This window comes from Porites lutea, chromosome 1, assembly GCF_958299795.1.
Source record: "Porites lutea chromosome 1, jaPorLute2.1, whole genome shotgun sequence".
In the NCBI taxonomy this organism is placed as follows: domain Eukaryota; kingdom Metazoa; phylum Cnidaria; class Anthozoa; order Scleractinia; family Poritidae; genus Porites; species Porites lutea.
The window spans coordinates 31,300,962-31,322,859 of NC_133201.1; the positions used below are offsets into that span (position 1 = coordinate 31,300,962).

Sequence of the window (21,898 nt, forward strand, 5' to 3'; positions counted from 1 at the left end):
GGTTGTAGCCAGTATATTCCCTCAAATTAATCAATCTTTAATACAGCCCAAAGTAGAAGAAGCTTAGCTTGTCGTACACTTTGAAGTACTGGCTAATTGAGATGAAAAATACCTTCGGGGGACTCGTGAAAACGCGGAAACTATGGGAGAGTGGTTGGGCAATTGGAAAAAGAAAAAAAACAAAGAACCTCGGGGAAATCCAGATGGAAAAACCATTGTGAATATATGTAAAACAAGAAAAAAAGAAAACAAATAAACAAAAAACGAGAAAAAAAAACTGGGACAAAAGTAAAGCGGGAAGACTGGAAACCAGATCTGGGAAGGGTCTGTGTCCGCAGTTCTAAAATCCAGAGGAAATTTGCAATTTCAATTACCTCTTCATTTAATCAACAATGTAAATGTACACTACCTGTAATCTGTCGCCACGTTTCTGTCCTTCGCCGGTACAATTTTATAGCGTTTAAAAAGCAGTCGGTTAAGTACTAACCATGCAAAAATAATCAAGAAACTAACAAGGATGTCAGGTATGATCACAAGGTCACGAGCCGCAGAGGCATCGAAGAGACATGAGATTCTCAGTTATGATCAAGAAGAAGATGTTGTTCAGTTGACGACGAAAAAAGCTACGATGAACGGTCCCGACAAAGCCAAGATGATGGAGGAAAGTAAAGTCAAAAATGAGGCAAAACCAAATATGAGAAAAGATAGTGGAAGTATAGCTCTTCTTTTATTTCTTTACGTTTTACAAGGCATTCCTTTGGGACTTGCCGGCGCTATGCCTATGTTGCTACAAACAAGGAAGATTGAATACAAGGACCAAGCTAAGTTTAGTCTGGTGTTTTGGCCTTTTAGTATGAAGCTCTTGTGGGCTCCTATCGTAGACACAGCTTATTTGTCGAGATTTGGACGAAGGAAGACCTGGCTCGTGCCAGTACAGTACGTGATTGGAATCTTTATGCTCATTCTTTCCAAGGTGAGAGTATTAAAATCGCCTCTCTTTGGGGGGTTTACATTGGTGACAGGGTTGGTGGTAAGGGTATTTTTTTTATGTAAGCATTATATTTTTTACATAGCTCAGCAGTTGCTGTTGAACGAGGAGTATTAAAAGTCGACTACAATGTGCATGACTGCCTGATCCAATGCTATTCAATTGAACAAGAACTTTACATTGTGCTCATTACCATTAGCTTTGGCATGTGGGAAGTTCAATGTCTAGTTCACTCTTAAACTTGCCTTTGTGTGGTTCTTTACATGTATGTTAATCAAATTAATTGGAATTTTTGGTAAAAGCCTACTATTTCTTACTTCAACAAACCCACTATATTCCTAAATACGTTGCTTTGTGGTAACTGTGAAATCTAATATTTTTTTAATTGGTATTCTTAACAATGATAATATGCTAGGCACCCTCAAATAGTAGAGGATATCACAAGAATGCCTTTCTTAGTTTGACTATACCAGCATCAATACAGAGCTGCAAATACTATACATGTAGCAGTTGAACATCAGACAATGTCTGTCGTCTGACAATGTCCTTCCACATGTAATCGATCCAATTTTCCCCAGCATAAATTAGCACATATAGTACTAAGTCTAAAGGCTACATGTTTCTGTAATTAAAAATTCATGTTATTACTAAACAGTAATATACTTATTTAAATGTCAACATGATACATGTGCGGAAACTTTTGTCTAGGTGAAATGCTGACATATAGTAGCTGGATATAATGTTTTCTTTTAGAAAGAAAAATTACTTACAGGCCAGCAACCAATGCACAAGAACAGAAAGTTAACTATAAAGTCAGTTCTAGTTACTGTTATTTCTTTCTTTATGCACTTTAATAGAGCTCATTTGTGTCAGGCGCCTTTAACCCAGAGTGAGCAACCCATGGACCGGTTTATTTTAGATAGATTTTAGAGTACTTTTTCTTATCATTGAAATGGAAGCTCTGCTCTGTCTATGAGGGCATACAAAGTATAATATGAAAATGGAAATCTAAACATCATTAATAGGTCAAAAATACGGTTTCCAGGTCTAAAGGTTTGCTGACTGGTTTGTAGGACTTACTATAATCTAATTTTTTTTTTTCACCAAAATACAGTGTAATTGTTCTAAACACAAACTGGTCAGTGAGAACATTGCACTGACACAAGTATAATCTATTAAAGTTGCTCACTCCTGGTTATGGGCTTCTCTTTGTGTTGCTACCTTTTTTGTTAACTGTTTTTGCTATTATTTTTTAAATAGCATCCTTTTTGACTAGACTGCTCCCTTCAAACTTAATAAGCTTTCCTTAATTGAATATAATTTTCATAAGTTCTCAGGTGCTTTTTTTAAATGAAATACAGCAGTTTTTACACTTGTTTTGCTCTTTCAGCACATTGAAGCACTGATGGGAGAAAACACAGACACAGCTCCAAGCATCACACTTTTAACTGCTATCTTCTTCTGTCTCAACTTCCTTGCTGCGACACAAGACATTGCTGTTGATGGCTGGGCACTCACAATGCTGTCTAGAGAAAATGTTGGTTATGCATCAACATGCAACACTGTAGGCCAGACAGCAGGATTTTTCATGGGAAATGTTGTGTTTCTGGCTCTTAGTTCCGCTGATTTCAGTAACAAATATCTAAGAACTGAGGCCCAGTCTACGGGTTTTGTCACCTACTCAGGATTTTTCTATTTTTGGGGAATTGTTTTTCTTGTTACCACTACATTAGTTGGATTTTTTAAACGTGAAAAGTCTGAACAAGAACTTCATGGTGAGGAATCGGTAGAAGGGATTGTTGATGGCTACAAAACATTGGTCAAAATCTTGCGGTGCCCAAGTATTTTGAAGTTCATGGTCATACTTCTCACTTTCAAGGTACAGTAGTTATATATAGACATTAAAAGTTTTATGAGTACAGTAGAAAATGAATTGATTTCTATAGAAAGGGCAATTCTGTATAAGATGCATGGCCAGTTTGCCATAAAAAAAATACTTCTAAGATGCTTGAATGTATGGTAAGAAAAGAAGATCAGGGCTTGAAAAAAGTCCCTTTTGGTTGTCCTGCGGGACAATTAGATTTTCTTGCTGGACGAGAAACCTTGGAAGGTCATTTACATCGTAGCCCAATTGCCAATGGTCAAGGAGAGTCATATCATTGTAACTGAGTGCTTGGTTTTTGTAGCTGAAGGTTTTGTTTCAAACCTAAGCCAGACCACCAATCAGGGTCATCAAAAACTGTTCAGATCATGCTGCCTGTGGTCATCTGTCTCTCTTTTGGGCAGTGATACTAACCATTGCTGACTGGACATGCTTCCTTCACATGTCTACAGGAGTAATTTCTCATGCTAATTTTGTTGATTTTTATTCTGGAAAATCATGATGACATTCAAACACCATCTGAAGAAACCACAACATGTTTTATTAAGGGCAGAGAATATACACATGTACATTATCTTATGATGAACAGGAAAATTACCAAGACATTAACACTTTGTGCTCATGAAACTGTTTGGCATATCCTCACAGTGTTAGTATTCAACATTCTTTTATCTTCTCTACTTAGATTGGTTTCGCTGCCGCTGACTCAGTAACTGGATTAAAGCTGATTGAAGCAGGAGTTCCTAAAGAGAATCTTGCTCTACTTGCCATCCCCATGGTTCCAATCCAGATTTTGTTACCAGTTTATATAAGCAGATATACTGCAGGTGGGCATTTTTTGCATTTATGAATAATATGACATGACTCAGGGAGACATTGCAATCAGGGCTTCTGATGTTTCGCGCGGTCGCGGAGCCGCGAAATTCAGGTAAATCCGCGAAATCCTGCGAAATTCACAAAAACATGCAAAATACCGCGAAATTCGGTAGAAATCTTATCAAATACATGTCTGTACAGCAATTTTGAAACTTGTCTCAGCTACTGGGGGTATGTACTTGCCGTAAGCTCGCAAATTTATGTCAAAACTTCGTCACTGAAACGTGCAAACAACGTTCCGAAACTACCAGGCGTAGATTATGTTGCGAAAAACTGGGCACTAGCCATGATCTTAAAGGCTTTGCCATTGGTTCATTTCTAGAGCGTATTGTTATTGAAAGAGCTAATGATGTCCTCTGTTAGAAAAACATTAAAAACGCTGGTCTGATCAGTGCAAAACCGATCGATTTCTTGCAAAATTTGCCCTGAAAATAACCACAAAATCCGCCGTTTGTTTACCGATTGCTTTCCGGCCAAGTTTGCCCTGAAAATTCCCGCGAAATTCCCGCGAAATCAACCAATTTTTCCGCGATTTTGTCCCCAAAAATCTCGCGAAATTTGACTTTTTTTTTCCGCGAATTATCAGAAGCCCTGTGCAATGCATGTGTGTTGCAACTGTAGAATACAGTGAAGGATTTATGCTAAAATCCTTATACATGTACAAGAGGCCTTCTGATAGGATGCGTTAAAAAAATCAGAAATACATGTAATGTGGCATTTTCTACGTAGATTGTGTGATAAAAAAAGGTTTTTTTTGTGCAGGGAAAATTGTGGTAAATACACCTTAAATAACATTAAGATTGGGAAAATGTTTAATTTAAGTTAGAATTCGTTGTTTACTTTACTTGAATTTGGCATTTTTTTTCACAAATTATGCGATTTTCCTCAAATTGTGCGATCTGATATGATTTGAGGTCAATCGTGTGAAATCGCACCATTGCGTAATATCAGATGGCCTGTTTTGAGAACAAAAATAAATTTATGTACACTGTACATTATCTTTATAAGAAACTACAACATACGTTGTCTCTGTCTTCATTTACATGTACAAATAGGTGAACAAAAAGTGCCAAGATTTTCCAGATGGGATAATACAATGCGTAGCATCATCCTTTCTCAGGGCTGTCATTAAGATCATGAGGCCAGGGACCAGGGAATTTTTAACATGACCACCAGCTACTTTTGTAGGAGACGAAAGGAAAATAGAACCGTTAAAAGAACTGGATCAATTTAGGTTTTGGGAAACTGCCCACCTACCCCTCCCCTAAGCCATAATTTTGCCTTAAGTGAGAAGTAAGACTTAGTGTTAATGTTAGCCAAGGGAAGGGGTAGGAGGGCAGTTTCCCAGAAACTTAAATTGATCCAAATACCCCCCCCCCCCTCCAACTTTTAAAATCCCAACCTACTATATGCCCAGCTGTAAGTGAAGCTACAGAGCAACATGAAGTTTTTTTGTCAGTGGTGCTTTCTAGCTGATTTTCCAGCCATTTTTCTCTGTATGGTTCAATTCAAATGGAACCAGTTCTATGTAAGGTGAAATTCAAATGTCTGCTGCGAAGGGCAAAATTTGTGGTCAAAATCCCCAGAGAGGGGACAAGGAAAGTGTTCAAATACCTGCACCTATTCCCATATCCCACCTCTCCATCTAAAAATTGATACAACATTGTAGCTGCATAAAAACAAGGTGGTCTAGCTGTATGTACAGTCACATAAATGGTGTATCTTAAGGTCTCTACTTTTACAAACCTCTGTGTAGCAGATAGTGCCCCTCTTTAATGTTCATTTGTAATTTAGGAGCTACAGCGTGAACCTGTCATGCAAAAGTTCCACCTCCTCAGCACTTTCATTTACAAAATGTTGTCTATGCCTACTATAGGTCCACGGCCCTTAGATGTGTTCCTCAAGGCCATGCCCTACAGATTGTTCATGGGTGTTATCTTCATGGTGTGTGTTTGGTGGGCCAGCATTGTCCGTGGTCCCAGCCAGGAATTCTTCCCTATTTATTTTTATGTCACGATATTATTGGTTTATGCAGTTCACCAGGTAAAAATGATAATTATAAACCTCTTGGTATACAAGTTTAAGTTTGGTACTGTAAGTCACAGACCAAGTTTCTCCTGATAGATTTATGGCCGAGTGCAAAGAATACAGGCCAAAAATCTGGAGGCGAAAGTGGTTCAGTAGTTACATGTAACAGTGAGATGTTTGCTTATATCTCTGATAGTACATTCTACAGCTGTAGGTTTATCCAGAAGCTGTAAAAACCGGCAAAAATCACCATCTAGTTGACATAAAGGTGCAGGCTACTCACAGAAAAGTTTTCAAGTGAAACAATCAATCCATCATATTTCATCTTATTTTTGGTTCCTAGCACTTTTGTGTCATCTTCATGGCTAAATTTCTTTCCCTGGCCACTCAAAATGCACTGAAATGCACTTTTCAGGACCCGTTAAATGAAAAATTCAAAATGGACTCCTTCAGTAAAGGGTGGGTACCCCCTTCCCATACCTAAACTGTACCCCTGCACACAGTTCTGTCCCTTGGAAGACGCTCCTTTCAATCCCTCTTTGTTTAATTCAAATTTTCTGACAAACCCTGCTGGGAGTTAAACTTCTCCCAAAAAGAACACAAGAAATCCAGAAGAGAGTACACTACTAGGGTGCAAAGAAAGTCAGTTTTACAGCCTGCCATTCGGGCAAGCTGTAGCTACCATGTACTTGCCCAGAAGTCATTTCAAGTTCAAGTATTACAAGTATTTCAAGTTCTGAGTCAATAGCCCATTTGGCCTTTGGCCTTCATGGGCTATTGACTCAGAGCCCATTTGGGCTTGAGGAATAATTGTTAATTGTGTACACTACTGTACCGGCAGTGTGTCTGAAACCGAGGTACATTTTGGAAACTCGGGAAATGTCAATTTTGAGGGGATAATGTAACCTAGCTAGCCTTCATGGGTATGTCCAATGATGTTGGAAAAGTTCCAAAATATAGTACATGAACAAAATAGTGAGTAAAAAAATAATTATAAGCAAACAGATAATTTTTGGAAATTGTTTAATAATTACGGAATAATGTTTTTCAGTTTTCAAAAGCGTCTTAGAGGTGATCAGTAAATGTTTTTTATTTTGCTGCATGTGGTGCTTCTAACTTCAGAGATGGACAGAGAATGCTGTATGCAACATTTTGCTTCAGATAATGCACTTCGATTGTACGAAGTATACATTACGTATAAACTTCCCGGCACTACAGATATGTTTTATTTTATTTCCTTCACTCTTTGCCGTCAACAGGTTACATTGTACTGTATGTTCGTGGCCATCATGGCGTTTCACGCCCGTATCAGTGACCCGCGGGTTGGCGGGACGTACTTGACCCTTTTGAACACACTAACAAATCTGGGTGGTAATTGGTGTCAGACGCTTGCTCTGTGGCTTGTGGATGGACTCACCTGGTCAAGCTGTGTTGGTGCATCTATACCAGGGCTACATTGTAGCGGAAAAATACATGCCAAGGTGACTAACTAATTTCTTTTTTTACAGTGTCGAAACATTTCTTAGTCAGACAAAGCACAGTATCACGAGATCTGCACAAAAATCCATGACGTAATTTGTGTTAATGGAAACGTTGCTAAAATTCCCCTTTTTTGTTAAGAGGTATTTGATACATGTAAGTACATGTAGAATGAATCTTTCGAAAAGTAGTTACTGTTGAATTTTCTATTAACAAAGACGCAAAATAGTTTAAAACAACGACAACAACAACAAGAATTAACAGGACTGCATCTTGAAAAAGTTAGGCTCACTTAGCAGACTTTCATCTTCTATTGAGCACTGTGTGTCTGCCAAATACTTTCTAAAAACAGTATTTTTTGCATTTTTTCTTCTTATTTTTTATGAAAACTCTTCTCTTGGTACTTGTTCATAATTTCAGCGAACGTATGACAAGAATGCCAAGGATAATGCCTCTTTCAGTGAAATGGTAACTCGCTAATGTCGCGGCAGATCTCCCTTTACAGATACTTTAGTTGTAGGTGCCTGCTTCTTTCCCTCTTACTCTGAGGAGAAAAAACAAAAACAAACAAACAAACAAACAAACAAACAAAAGAGCAAACAACGAACAAACCAACAAAATCATAAATGGGAAAGGCTAATAGAAGAGGAAGTGACGATGACTGAATTCTCATGGTCTAAGTTTACTTTTCAGGACTGTACGAATGCTGGTGGTGTGTGCCAAATTTTTGTCGATGGCTACTATGTCGAGTCCATCGTCTGTGTGGTGCTTGGTGTTTTGTGGCTTCGATGGAAAGGAAAACAAACAAGAGCTCTACAAGACTTACCAGAATCAGTTTGGAGATACCAGTAATATATATGAAAAAATATATATATTGAAATGGACAGTGTTACAAGTAATAATCCATTTGTTACCAAAACCGAAGAATTTCCGACATGTATTTCGCGAAATTAAGTGAAATTAGAAATTATTACGGAAAAATGCGAGCAGTGCACCTCGCAACAGACTGAACCAAGTTAGTAGTTGTGTCTCAAGTGCAAAACTCCTTGAAACATATATCTTTGCTTCATTGTTATTAAAGTAAGAAAGTAATATCTAGTGGAATATAGACTCTGGTTACACACATACTCCGTGGTTGTTGGATCTCGGTCTAAGCTCTTCCACTATGCATAAAAGTCGAAAGAGAGAACACGGAAGCTTGATAAAGGCGATCCCCATGTCAGAAAGGACAGTGGGTTAGTATAAGATTCTTGGAAAGTGTCACCCATCCCTCCCCTGGTACCCCCCCCCCCCCCCCCCCCCCTGCCAACAACTTGCTCTAAGTGAGAAGTTAGTGTTAACGTTGGATTCGTGGGAGGGAGGGAGGGAGTGGTCGGTATATCCTAATCCAGGACACACTTGACACCTTGTAAGCTTCAAGGGAATTACATTATTCAGTGTCACAAAAAGATGCCTTTTATTTTCTAAAACTTGAAAGGAACGATTTTATTTATTATCTTGTTATGTTTAATTGCAAGCCTGTTGTCATCATCTGATTGCTCTATTCTCAGATCACGTGTTGCCATACTCAAGTAACGAACTCACACGTGACCTACCCTTCAGGTTCAATAATTATTCGCCCAGTTGCCTTCAAGCAACAGAATTGTTAATTATTTGTTTCAATCACAGCTCGTACGTATTAATGATTGTACAATGTATTTTGATTATCAGTTTTGGGTCTACCACGGTGTTTAGCATGTAGCGTTTGTTGTCTCTCTTACACTGTAATTTTTTTTTTTTTGGTTTTGTTTTATATCACCTGTGAGTCTGGCAAGTTATTTGGCAAAGTTGAGGCTAAGTTATTTTACTGTTGTTTTCTTCTGTTATCAGTAAAACGCTGACGAGAAGAGAATTTTGATAAATCATACACCGAATGCAAATATGGCGGACCTCTCGGCCGGCCCGGGTCTAGTTGCGCGAAAGCGAGGCTAGTTAGGCCTCGAGAGTTTTGTTTTGACTGCGCGTCTTAGCGATTGAGTCGATCGATATGGTTTGTATCGAGTTGTTGCATGCCCGAGGGCGAGGGCCACCAAAAAGAAGATTTTACTCTAGCTGGAATAGCCTTTACTTTCCCGAGATCTGTTCACAAAGAAACTTAAAGATTCATGCGATTCGGCGCGGCGATGGAAAGCACTTTACGGCGAAACTGTGCTCGTTCACTTGCTTTAGATTAGAAGACTCACGAATGTATTTGAATGAAATAATTTTCACAAGAGATGGTGCTGTTCCAAGATGTTTGCATGGTCTGTTATTTATCCAACAAAAGGTAAACATTCTCGAGAACGGGAGCATCCGCGGTGGACCGTAAGATCTTTCAGATTTCCCGCTGAAAACAGCTGCATTAAAATATACTGTAACAACAACAATAAAAATCGCCTGTTAATCCTACAAGCGTGCCCTGTGAAACTATGTAAGAACCAGAAGGAAGCGACATATTTCAAGAACAGTCCTTGACCAAAATACACTGAAAAACTAACGGAGGAACCGTTGCCAACTAAGAAAGTAAGAAGAAGAAAAAAGGTTCTGGAAGAAAAAGAGCGTGCAAGTATTCGAGCATAGTATTTGACCTTGCGTGTGATCTATTTTAGCAACTTGTCGAATAGTTTCCAGATAAACAAACAGCTAGCGATTTTCCAAAAATTGCTTCTTTTATGGCACTGCTCAAACTCTTAAACACAGGATCGTGAAGACTGTGAAAAAACATTCGCCCTTGTTGTTTGTCGTTGTGTCCCTGAGAGCGCCTAAAGATTGGTAAGTCGCGACGGCGGATTCACTCGTCCTCGAGGATATTTACCTTTCCTTGGTAAGAGAACGGAGAAAGCAAACTTGAAACAGAACCATGAATCTGTCAGTTATTCACCCATTCTAATAGTTTCGTGAGTCTTCTCTTCTGAAGTGAAGCGAGCACACTTTCGTTCTTTTAAAAAATAACTCCGTGATAGCACAGGTAACCCAGGCTCTGTGATAGCACCACAGTACGATTCCAGTAAAATTACAGTGTTTGTATGGGGTAAAAATATCATCCTAAAATTTCTAGGAAATACTAAATAAAGATCAATAAAACTTACTCTGCAGTTAATTGTTGTTGTCCTTATTGCTCCAACGAAGTTTCGTGATAATTTGCAGTAATTTGTTTAAATTCACTCTATCTACAATAGTAATATACAAGGTAGGAAACACGAGGTGCCATTTTCACCGACATGCTCTCATTCAACACAACTTTTTCCACGAAATTCGAACTCCAACGGAAAATAAACATGCCAGGATCGTAGAAATAGGATAGCAGCAGATATAGAAACCAATGAAGCTTTCCCAGATAGAGAAACGAATTCCACAGACTTTGACAAACTCGAAGAATATAATCCAAACAGACCGAGAATATGCTCGCCGAAGCAGCCGGGCCAGATCAACACGCGGCCAAGAAAGTGAGGCCTGGACACTGTACAAAAAAATTCCATCCCGGGGGTCCTGGGGTGACCTTTCTAGCCGGACCGATACATCATTTGCCCAAAGCCACCCTCCCCTGCTGGAAAAATACTTGATAGAAGGCGATTGTTCTTCCTAGCCAATCACTATTTGCCAGAGCAAACCCCGCACACGCGCCTAAATTTAAATGGCTAGAAAAATTAATATAATCAGGAGAGTCTGCGGAGTTACAAGGCGCCCCATTTCTTTTACTAAGGAATGCAAATAACAGTAATGAAACTAATGAAATAACAACGCGAAATACTTACAAGGCGGGCTAAAAACAATGTTGAACAAAAGGTAGATGATGACTGAGATACTGTTGCTGTGAACTCTCGACCGAAACTATCGTAAATAAACGGTGAAGCTTACAAACTAATGTCAAAAATTATACAGAAAATTGCGAAAGAATATGAATTGCGATAACTGAGACGAATGTGAAAGGCACGTGCACCAGTAAACAAAGAACTAACGCGATTAACATATTTAGCGATTAATGCGGCAGTACCACGCCGACTTCTTGTCAATACAAGTGAACGCTCTATCGGTTAAATATGTGAATCATCGTGATAGACCTCTCTTTGAATTTGGTCCTGTTGTACAAATGCCTCGGTAAGAGCCAAAATTCACTTATATCTTTTGCTCGTTTTAAGTTTTGTAAATCCTCCTTCGTTGTTCTTTCCTTTGCCCTGAACCTTGCCCTATTGATGTTTGATAAACTTTCTGAGGACCAGCGCCAGGCGCTGAATATAGTTCGAGAGGGACATAATCTCTTTATAACAGGCCAGGGTGGTACGGCTAGGAAGAACAATTGCCTTCTATTAAGTATTTTTTCAGCAGGGTAGGGTGGCTTTGGGCAAATTATGTATCGGACTATCGGTGCCCAGAAAGGTCACCTCAGGACTCCCGGGATGATTTTTTTTTGTACAGTGCCCAGGCCTCATTTTCTTGGCCGCGTGTTGATCTGGCCCGGCTGCTTCGGCGAGCATATTCTCGGTCTGTTTGGATTATATTCTTCGAGTTTGTCAAAGTCTGTGGAATTCGTTTCTCTATCTGGGAAAGCTTCATTGGTTTCTATATCTGCTGCTATCCTATTTCTACGATCCTGGCGTGTTTATTTTCCGTTGGAGTTCGAATTTCGTGGAAAAAGTTGTGTTGAATGAGAGCATGTCGGCAAAAATGGCACCTCGTGTTTCCTACCTTGTATATTACTGTTGTAGATAGAGTGAATTTAAACAAATTACTGCAAATTATCACGAAACTTCGTTGGAGCAATAAGGACAACAACAATTAACTGCAGAGTAAGTTTTATTGATCTTTATTTAGTATTTCCTAGAAATTTTAGGATGATATTTTTACCCCATACAAACACTGTAATTTTACTGGAACCGTACTGTGGTACTATCCAGAGCCTGGGTTACCTGTGGTGATAGTAGAGTGCCTCCATTCGCCGCGCCGAATCGCTTGAATCCATTTCTTTGTTCGTAAAGAACTTTGGCACAGCGAAGATAATCAACTTTCGTCTCTGCTGGAGTTAAATCTCCTATTTGATGGCTCTTAAGCTCGTAACAACTCGAAGGGAACCATATTCATCGACTGAATCAGTCAAAACAAAACTATCGAGGCCTCACTAGCCTCGCTTTCGCGCAACTAGACCCGGGCCGACCGAGAGATCCACCATATTTGCATTCGGTGTATAAACAATTTTAATGTCACGTTATCTTTCTTATCATTAATATATTGTTAAAATAATTGATACCAATGTTGAAGTAAAAGCCCTCGTTGCGAATCGTCCCTTGAAACATCACGGGACGATTTCGCAACGGCCATTTTTTTTTTTTGCGCCTGCGAGAGTTGCAAGTTAGTGTTAAAAGTGTGTAAGGAGATGTTACACAAGACGATTCACAACGAAACCTTTTTTGCGCAGCAAAAGTGCAAACAAAAACCCTTGCATGGAACAATTTTTAGCTGGACAAAGGAAGCGAAAAAGGGCTCAAAAGACGTTGCGTGAAAAATCTTTGAGAAGAATCTTTCTCTGTAACATCGCCTTTATATCAATAAAACATGTTGCTTGTGAGAGCCCGGTTAATACGGACACCAGGACTACACTGTAGTTGCAAAAAGAGACCAACTAAACGTGAGATATCACAAAAAAGTCAAAACCGAACTTAAAAACCGAATTGAAAGTATAATATTGGATACTCTAATTGCATAAGCTATTTAACCCGAACTTTGGACTGAAATTTACGCATGTCTTTTAGCTCACGAATGCTCTTTTTCAGCCTTAAACTGAGGTAAATGTGTTAACGTATTTCCGTTAAACATCAATACGCGCTATGCAACTTCCAGCAAGAAAGGCAATGTTATAAATCAAAGCCATAAGAGAACGTCAATAATCAATAAGAGGATAAGGGAAAGTTCATTTAATATGACAAGGGGGGGGGGATGAAGATATTGAGGGGGGGGCTCCGAAAATTTTTAGACACCCGAAGGGGTGCTCTGAAAAAATTGTTGCGCTAGGAGGGGGGGACTCCGAAAATTTGTATACTTCAAAACCAACACATGACATCATCATACAGATCGGATGGTTTTCAACTCAACAATTTAATGACCTGTGCAACTCAGCTATATCACGTGGTTTACAGATATAACAAATGTAGTCTCAGTAATTATTACACTCTTGTTCATCCCAAAAATGCTTTAGAAAATTGTATCACAACTGTATCTCAAGTTTGTCATAGTATAAACCATTGAAGACAATAACGGTAAATATATTTAATACAGTCTAGCGATCTTTTTTCAGGGGAGCAAAGGAATTGAAGGAGGAGGGGGGGGGGGGGGGCTCTGAAATTTTTTCGACTTCCAAGGAGGGGGCTCCTAAAAAATTGAACCGCTAGCGAGGGGGGCTGCTAAAATTTCAAGCTTCGAGTTTCAATATCTTCATCCCCCCCCCCCCCCCCCCTTGTCATATTAAATGAACTTTCCCTAAACGCACAAAAATCGAGGTGATGTTATGATTACTCAGGGCCAAAGAACAACAACAAGAGCAAAAGGGCAGAAGGTAAAGCTTTTGATTAATTTTTATTTTACGGTTGAGGGCCGAGGACTCAGGAAATAAGAAATTCTGTACACAGCTCATCCCTTTTTGTGGTTGTTAATTCTAATTTCAAAGCTTTTCTTTAGTGTGTCTACGTATTTCACCTCTCTTCTCATGGTAGATACCTATCAGAAACATTTTCTTTGCTAATCTTTTATTCCTGGAATGTTGAGAAAAAAAAAGAAAAAAATAGCTACATCATCAAACACACAAATAAGCTTTTATGCACATTAAAATGATTACACTCCACTCACGAGTTTATTCCCGTTTAGCGGAAGCCCCTAAGTTTGTTTGTTTGTTTGTTTTTTAAGCCTTTTGTTAATTCGATAACGGTTTGAGGGTTGTCCAATACAGTCAACTAGACTCTGAGGAAGGAATTAAAGATTTTGAGGGTTCAGTAACATTTTAACTTTCCTAAAGTGTGATAGCCCTCTTCCTGCCCACCTTTTACGTCTCCAAACCTTAACTGGGAGACAGGGAGAAAATTTTTGTCGGTAAGCAGTCCGCTGTCATCACGCCATACGTCATCGTTTAAGTTGCAGTTACAGTTTATGTTAGGTTGATCACAGCTTCCCAGAATGGCACAGCCACACTTTCGAGGTACATCAGAACCGCCCCAGTAATCCATCCGTATTCCCTGTCGAGAAACCCACCACGCTCTTCCTCTAAACAACAAGATAGACTTTCGACAGTCGTATCTTATAAACTGTTCGCAATGTGAGGACAGGTTGGCTAACGCTGCTAGCTGAGTGGGGTTGGCACCTTTATAATGAACGTCACGTGAATAGCATCCGGGAGGATCGCATCCAGTCACGTGCGTCGTATTCTCAGTATCGTGACTTATAACTGTAACTCCAACGCCTCCTTTTTCAACCATGTTACAGTACACTTCAAATGGAGCCTCGCCTCCATCCCCATCAGGATCGATGAAGAACCATCCACTAATGTACGATTTAACGTCGTGGCATGTTCTAGGTTGCTCCACTTGGAACGTATTCATCATCGGTTCAGTGGTTGCAAATATTGTCGACAAGGGCTGATTTCCTTGTGTGGTAGATACTGTTTTGGTTGTTCGTAGTATCTGGCTGGTCGGTATTTCTTGGCTGGTTTGCGGTGATCGTGTTGTCAGTTGTATTAATTGTGCGTGTTCAGTACTTGGATGTTTGATGGTATGTGTCACTTGGATGGAGGTCTGAGGTTTGGTAGACACTGTTTTGGTTGTTCGTAGTATCTGGCTGGTCAGTATTTCTTGGCTGGTTTGTGGTGATCGTGTTGTCAGTTGTATTAATTGTGCGTGTTCAGTACTTGGATGTTTGACGGTATGTGTCCCTTGGATGGAGGTTTGGGGTTCTTTACTTGTCTGAATCCCTTGAGTAACTTGCTGCCCTTCGGTAGTCTGTGTTATTTGTAGCCCTTTGGCATGGGTGATAAATGATGCTTTATTGATAGCAGAAACTTTAGTAGGAAAAAGAAATATAAGTTTAAAGCATAATTAACAAGACTACAAACAAAACGTCTGAGATAACGCTCGACACTGAAAAAGAGAAGAGACATCGTGACCTAAGAAGGTTGAAATAAAACTCTTCTCAATCTAGTTCCTAAGAATTTCTGAAGAACGGTGGTCCAGAATCTTCATAGAGGAACACTCAAAAAGGATTAGAAGAAGAAGAAGACGAAGAAGAAGAAGAAGAGGAAGAAGAAGAAGAAGAAGAAGAAGAAGAGGAAGAAGAAGAAGAAGAAATTCTTACGTAGAAGCCCACCCATCTCAGTTATCCTCCGATTCATCCCTTTAATTGTTTTCATTTATACAAAGTATTGAAATTAAAAAAATGTATATTGATTAGTACCTGATGATTTCTCCTTGTTTTCAATGCATCTGTACCCTTTACTGGAGAATCCGTTTTGACATGTTGAATTTGGTGGGCATGGATTATTCACACAAGCGTTCTAAAGAAAAAGAAGGCTAATTTTGGCTGTAGAAAATCACTAATGAGATTGAAGGAAACTCTAGCTGCGATTAATTCGGCCTGATCATCCGTTAGGATCTTTTTAGTCCTGCTTTTGACCGCCCTTCTACTCCCCCTCGCCGACGATTGACACTGCCAAAACCTTATATTAAATTGAGGCGTGCCACGAAGTGATGACTCAGTAGGCCATTTCCAAGTTTTTAAAGGCCGATGCATGCTAGGGATTTTGCTCCGGAGCATGCTCCAGGGGCACGATCCGGGAGCAAAGCTCCTCCGTGTGTATCAACGATTTCATGGGTATACTTCATCCTCGAGAGCAGAATTTCCACCCCGCAAAATGCTCCACGATATTAAACAGGTTAAATATTTGGGAGCAAGCTCCCGGGGCAAATTGAGCGAACTTGAAAATGCTTCCTCGTGTGTACTGACACGTGCAAAATGAGCCTGGAGCATGCTCCGGGAGCAAAACCCCTCGTGTGTATCGGCCTTAAAACTATCACTTTCGAAATGAGGTTAAGTGCAAAATCCTTCTTGTGAAACTGAGTTTTATTTGCATGAGAATATATAAAATATCATTAGTCATATTTATGATTTCGCACTTAGACTAGCTTGTGGGAACGTATATTTGGGCGTGGTCGAATGAGAATATAAAATATCATCAGTCATATTTATGATTTCGCACTTAGACTGGCTTGGAGCAACTCGGAATTGGCCTATTTCCTTTTCATGAAAAAGCCCTTGGAAAAGTCAGAGCATTCTTGAAATTTACTCTGAAGTCATTATACATTCGCCACTCCCAAAACAAAGGAAAATAAATTTAACCCCCGATAAAATTGAATTACAGCAAACAGGGGCACCGATACGAAAGTCGCATGTAGTTAAGGCGCTCTTAATTTCATGAAGAAAGATTATTTCTTCTCTTCAACTAAACTGTAACCCAGAGCGGTTCTTGTATAATTAAAGGTGGCCTTTATAAACTAACCTCAATTGGTTGATAGATACTCCCATGACGACGTGTTAGTGATCCTGGATGAAGTTCATGGTCAGAATTACTTAACTCGCAAGTCATTGTTCCATTCACTTGGGAAGATACGACATTGAACGATATACAGTTACTTTCCATGTAACACTTTGCGTCACAATTGCGTCCCCCCTGCACTTGAATGGTTCTATTAGAACCATTCATTATTTATCACCTGGGGGGGGTCGGAGGATTTTGGGGGGGATCACTTGATTTTTAGGAGAACAGAGGGGGGGATCAGTCGTAACTGAGAGCCCAAAAGGGGGGGATCACTGAAAATTTTGGAAGGATTCAGAGGGGGGACCACTCAAATCTGCTTGAACAATGCCAGTTTGAAAGCACACAACATAAATGTGCCCATTCTGCTGGGAGATGATGGCATTTGCAATCTCAATTTGTTCTATTAACACAACTTTATTTAAAAAACGGAAGTCTGTCACACTGGCGAATGTGTGCATTTCAATTTATATCGAGAAAGCTTTGTTTTAACGCTTTTATATTTTTCCTTTTATAACGTGCTCATGACTTAGCTAATATTCATCTTTAAACATGACAGGTGAATTCTAAATTGTGAACTATATAAACTTCTGATAACTGAAACATTGTAAAAAGCGTGTTTGTTTAAACATAACCAAATTGTCGCTAAATATGACCTGCTGATAGGGACTTGGCGGACTGCTATTTGGCACTCTAAAAAAAGTAACTTTGCAGTTTCAAGCACTGATTGCAGTTTCAAGCACTTTGCAGTTTTAAGCAAGATTGCTTGTATTTCAACTGAATTCAGATGTCTGGATCCAGACTAGAAAAAGACACGGATCAAGAGACACTTTTAAAAAAAGACTGCGCGATAACGGCTTTATTATGCTGTAAGTACATCATAGTTAGAAATACTACCTGTATATGAACGTTTAAAACACTAAATATACACGTCGAAAGGTGAATATGGGTACAAAGACATGGGGGGGGGATCACGAAAGTTATATATAGTTATGAGGGGGGATCACTTCAATAAAATAACATTTAAAGGGGGGATCGGCTAAATTTCATCGTGTTTAGCCCAAAATCCTCCGACCCCCCCCAGGCGATAAATAATGACCGGTCCCTAAACACATGATTCTGTAGGTGATATCCTTTCATGGCTGACTTGAATCGTAGTGTACGGCAGTTATCTTAGAAAGAAAACAACCAACGCAAAATAAGGCCAGGGGCTTATATTGTTCAAAGGCCCTTTTTTAAGGGGCTTATTTTTGGAGGGGCTTATAAATGGAGGGGCTTGTTTTCGGAATTTTGCGGTAGCTTGGGTTTGGGCACTCACTTTTCATAATTATTGTGGTGACACGCTAATTAATTGCCCAAGGGAAAGAAAATGGAGGATTGACGTAAATCGCAGAACCTTTTTTTCAACCTTTTACCTTTTCAAGTTACGTTTAGCTCCGTTATACTCACAGGTGCCCTAAACTATGACAAACTGTTTCGGTTTCAATGCCATAACTACGAAGCTTCGGGAAGAACTGCAGCTAGCATTTGGCAATAACATGAAATAATCAGATAGTCCGAGGTTACAAACGCTTAAATGTTGAAGTCGATATCTTTTAATTTTTTTTTGTCAAAGTATTGATGAGTTGAGTCGTCATTATCGCTGAACTTATTTCATGTGAGATGGTTTTATTAAAAGGCTAAAAGTGGTCAAAAGTGTTTCACGATTTCTTTCTACAAGGAAGCTTACCATGAAATCGAAGTTTTTCCACTCTTTGAGCAATTCATTAGCGATTCATATCGAGTTACTGCAAAAAAAAGTGATTCAAACGTAACGCAGAACCGGCCCATCCCAAACTATTTTCCCGAAGGAAACGGTCTAGTGTAAACGTCTCTGTTGCTTATATTATGTATTTTTTTCAACTAGACGTTTCAATCTCCGAGTTCTCCGGTTTTCGCTTTCAAAAAAGCAACAAGCTTCGATTCTCAGTTTAGTTCTATCTGGAACGCACAGCCATTCCTAAACGAGTTCTATAAATAGAGCTCAAGGTTGTTCTTGGATTGAAGAAATAAACAGATAAAAATTATAAGAAAGGAATTGAAATTTTAGATTATATATTTTCGGCGAAGTACTTATCACTCAAGTTCTGTTATTATCCTTCACTTGCAATTACGGTGTGCTTGTTCATTGTCACAACAACAAGGAATTCGAATTAAGTAGATTTGATGTTTACTTTTTCAGTAGTCTTAACTTTAAGTTAGACCGTCGAATGACTAAATTCGACTAAGAAGCTTCCAGGAAAAATTAAAGGCCATTACAGTTTGCAGAATCGACTCCACTTTAATCTCTGTTGTAACAGTTTGCAAGGTGTCGACCATGCTGAAAGCGAGAGCTTCTTTTATTAGAACCTTAACATTAATCGTTGTACCGGAATAAATTTGTAATTTCCGAATACAATACGTTATAAGTTAAAATCAAGGTGCATTACATACCAGCTTGCGCGAAAGTCCGGAGGTACGACATGCAGAATACTTGCAGAAATAGAGGGAAATCCATGTCTTCGCATTTCAAGTACCCCTTTCTGGACAATAACAAGAAAGTCGGTGACATAAGACTTACCTATCAACATGCACTTTTTATTATACGTGTATATGAAGCTATTGTCGTAGTTTGAGTCTTATCAATAGTAGGATAATTTAGATTTTCTTCATTCTCATTGAGTGCTTTGACCAGCTGTCATTAGCAATCAATACAAGAGAGGGAAATTACTAACGCTTAATTGATTAATATTTCAAAAGACAACTTTATTTCAGAAGCTGCCTTATTGTGGGATATTAACGCTTCATGAAATTAACGCGATTTTTAAATTTCGCATTTATTTAAGTGGAGTTATTTTTGTCGGTTATCGTTAATTCCCGCTCCATTGATTAAGTGAAGAATTTTAAAAACTGCTTAACTGTTTATGTTTACCCTCTGTTCGCTTTAATATTCTTTATTTGAAAGATTTTTTTTGCTAAAATGCACGTTAATTTAAGTCGTGTTAATTTCAAGTACCGCAATTAACAAACAGGTCAATTTTTGGCCGTACTGTGAAGCGGGCAAAATTCCTGCAAAATGAGTTTAATAGCGATATTGCACGTTTTGCTACCAACGTTCGAACCTGTCTTGCAACCATTCAGGGTGCATGGTATTCATTCGTGGGTGGTGAAACGAGTAGCATCGCTATTCAAATCTTTTTGCAGCAATGTTGCAAAACAGGTTGCAAGTTTTTCGTGGCCCGTTTTGCCGTAACTTTAGGTAGTCCGCCTTTCCTCGGATATTCCAATAAATGCTTTTAAACTATATTCTCTAAATCCAAAATATCGTCCCGGATCCAGTAAGCTCTTCAGTTGCAAGACGGCAGCGAAAAAGCACCATACTTGATTTAGAACTTCTGTCAATCCTGTCTTTATTGTTAACAAAGTTAACCTAAGGTTAAGGCTACATATTAAAGTGTATATTGAAGACACTTCATTATATGCAAACTTGTACAGGTTGTGTTCCGTCCAAAAAAAAAAGAAAACCTTCTGATGCTGCAAACACTCAAAGGAAAAAGACAATTCATTGATTACGTGTAATTAAAGTTATTAACTACCCAAATCAAATTTTTCTCACTAAGCCAAATACCAGACGGCTATAACTTACTTAAGATCCAACCCCGGTTCAGTAGCAATACCAAAGTCAAGGACGCAAAGACATGCAAATTCATTTACAGCGAGAGCTGCAAGGCTCCTTTTATGAACTGTCATTTTTACTTACTTACTTACTTACTTACTATTCTTACTTTTTTTATTAGAATAATCACTTGATAGGATTTTGTAGAAATGTAAATCCATTGGATATATTTTTAAAAGATGGATAACTAAAGGTTATTATTTTGCAACATCGCTTTATTGGTAGCTTAAAATGCGGATCAATGCGGTTTGCTGCAAGTACAAATGTAGGACAATCAAAGAAAGAGACATTTCTCAGAACAACAATTTTTTTATCATGATTTTTGAAGAAGGCATTCAAAGTATTAGTTTATAAATTGTAGCTTTATTCAAAACCTTTGTGGACTTACACTAAACCTACATTGAAAATGATGGGTATATATGAATAAATGCAAAATGGCGGAACTCCACGCGCGCGAAGCGAGCCGGGCAGAGCCCCTAAGCTAAGAAAATTCGGTTATCTATCCATCCAAGAAATTTCAGTTGTCAAGTGACCGTCCGTCCGTCCGTCGGACCATCCTTCCGCGCTGCTCCGCGCCTCTAAGAGAGCTCATAGACATTACCGTCTTGAAATTTACTGAGCTGTAACTGATTGCTTGGTGATCCAGCCCTGATGTAATCTTTAGTGAACGATTTTGGCCTCCACGAACCATATTTTCTCCTAAACACCAACAAAGCAAAAACAACGAGCACCAACAAGAAAACTGAGACGGCTATTAAAACAGCGTGCCAGACTTTAAGTTGCCTATTGTTCTTGACTGGGATTAAATTCTCCTTTCTATGGAGATATCTGCGATCTATAGTTATAATCAGAGAGAAAACTTGCAGATGTTTTACGTCGATGTTGCGTGATGCGAGTGCAGCCGTGACATTTACTTCCGTGACGGTGCTTACAATGGCATCTGATTGACACGTCAGGATCAGAAGGCAAGAAGTGGGTTGCATTGTTTTCAGAAAAACTGGAGACGGTTGGACACTTCCATTTAATGAAGACTGATTGCTGAGTACCTGATGACAAATAAGAGAGCTAGAAACATTAGAGGGTTCTAGATTTGAGGACAAGGTAGACTACGAGCACGAGATTTAACTTAAGCTTTTCGCGTTTTCTCGAAAAATATTCAACCCGGAAAGCTTAATTGCGCCATTTTTCACCACAAAAATTAGCACGGTTATTGTTGTTGGAGGTTTAGCCCTTTCCCGGTCGCAAAGTGACTGAACTTCTCAAATTTGATAACTTTTTCCCGCCACTATGACATTCCCGCTAAAACTCGTAGTAAAATGACGACGGCCTTCACGTTCTCCCGCTAAAATGACGTTAATTGGCTCA

At 39.1% G+C, this 21,898-nt stretch overlaps 2 protein-coding genes across 2 annotated transcripts; one reads left to right on the top strand and one right to left on the bottom strand.

The window, feature by feature from the left end:
- The first annotated feature begins 322 nt into the window (after positions 1-322).
- Positions 323-8,432, top strand: LOC140948285 (acetyl-coenzyme A transporter 1-like). Its single transcript, XM_073397519.1, has 6 exons — positions 323-973; positions 2,379-2,867; positions 3,556-3,697; positions 5,623-5,789; positions 7,034-7,255; positions 7,947-8,432. The coding sequence occupies exons 1-6, from the start codon at positions 518-520 to the stop codon at positions 8,103-8,105; spliced, it is 1,635 nt and encodes a 544-aa protein (XP_073253620.1). The 5' UTR covers positions 323-517; the 3' UTR covers positions 8,106-8,432.
- Positions 8,433-14,033: 5,601 nt separating this feature from the next.
- Positions 14,034-20,423, bottom strand: LOC140937055 (uncharacterized). The gene is made up of 5 exons (XM_073386589.1): positions 19,312-20,423; positions 17,945-18,011; positions 16,804-16,990; positions 15,702-15,801; positions 14,034-15,309 (listed from the first exon to the last, which is right to left on the bottom strand). Exons 1-5 carry the CDS (start codon positions 19,427-19,429, stop codon positions 14,249-14,251), a joined length of 1,533 nt encoding a protein of 510 aa, XP_073242690.1. The 5' UTR covers positions 19,430-20,423; the 3' UTR covers positions 14,034-14,248.
- Positions 20,424-21,898: the final 1,475 nt, after the last annotated feature.

Bases quoted from the DNA above. Each gene is read 5' to 3' on its own strand.
- LOC140948285 (XM_073397519.1), top strand. From the start codon at position 518: ATGTCAGGTATGATCACAAGGTCACGAGCCGCAGAGGCATCGAAGAGA. The intron at 2,868-3,555 runs GTACAGTAGTTA...TTCTCTACTTAG, and splicing joins TCATACTTCTCACTTTCAAG to ATTGGTTTCGCTGCCGCTGA. The intron at 3,698-5,622 runs GTGGGCATTTTT...TGCCTACTATAG, and splicing joins TATAAGCAGATATACTGCAG to GTCCACGGCCCTTAGATGTG.
- LOC140937055 (XM_073386589.1), bottom strand. From the start codon at position 19,429: ATGTCACCGACTTTCTTGTTATTGTCCAGAAAGGGGTACTTGAAATGC. The intron at 16,991-17,944 runs GGACCGGTCATT...TGGTTCTAATAG, and splicing joins CTACAGAATCATGTGTTTAG to AACCATTCAAGTGCAGGGGG. The intron at 15,310-15,701 runs GTACTAATCAAT...TTCCTACTAAAG, and splicing joins AAACAAGGAGAAATCATCAG to TTTCTGCTATCAATAAAGCA.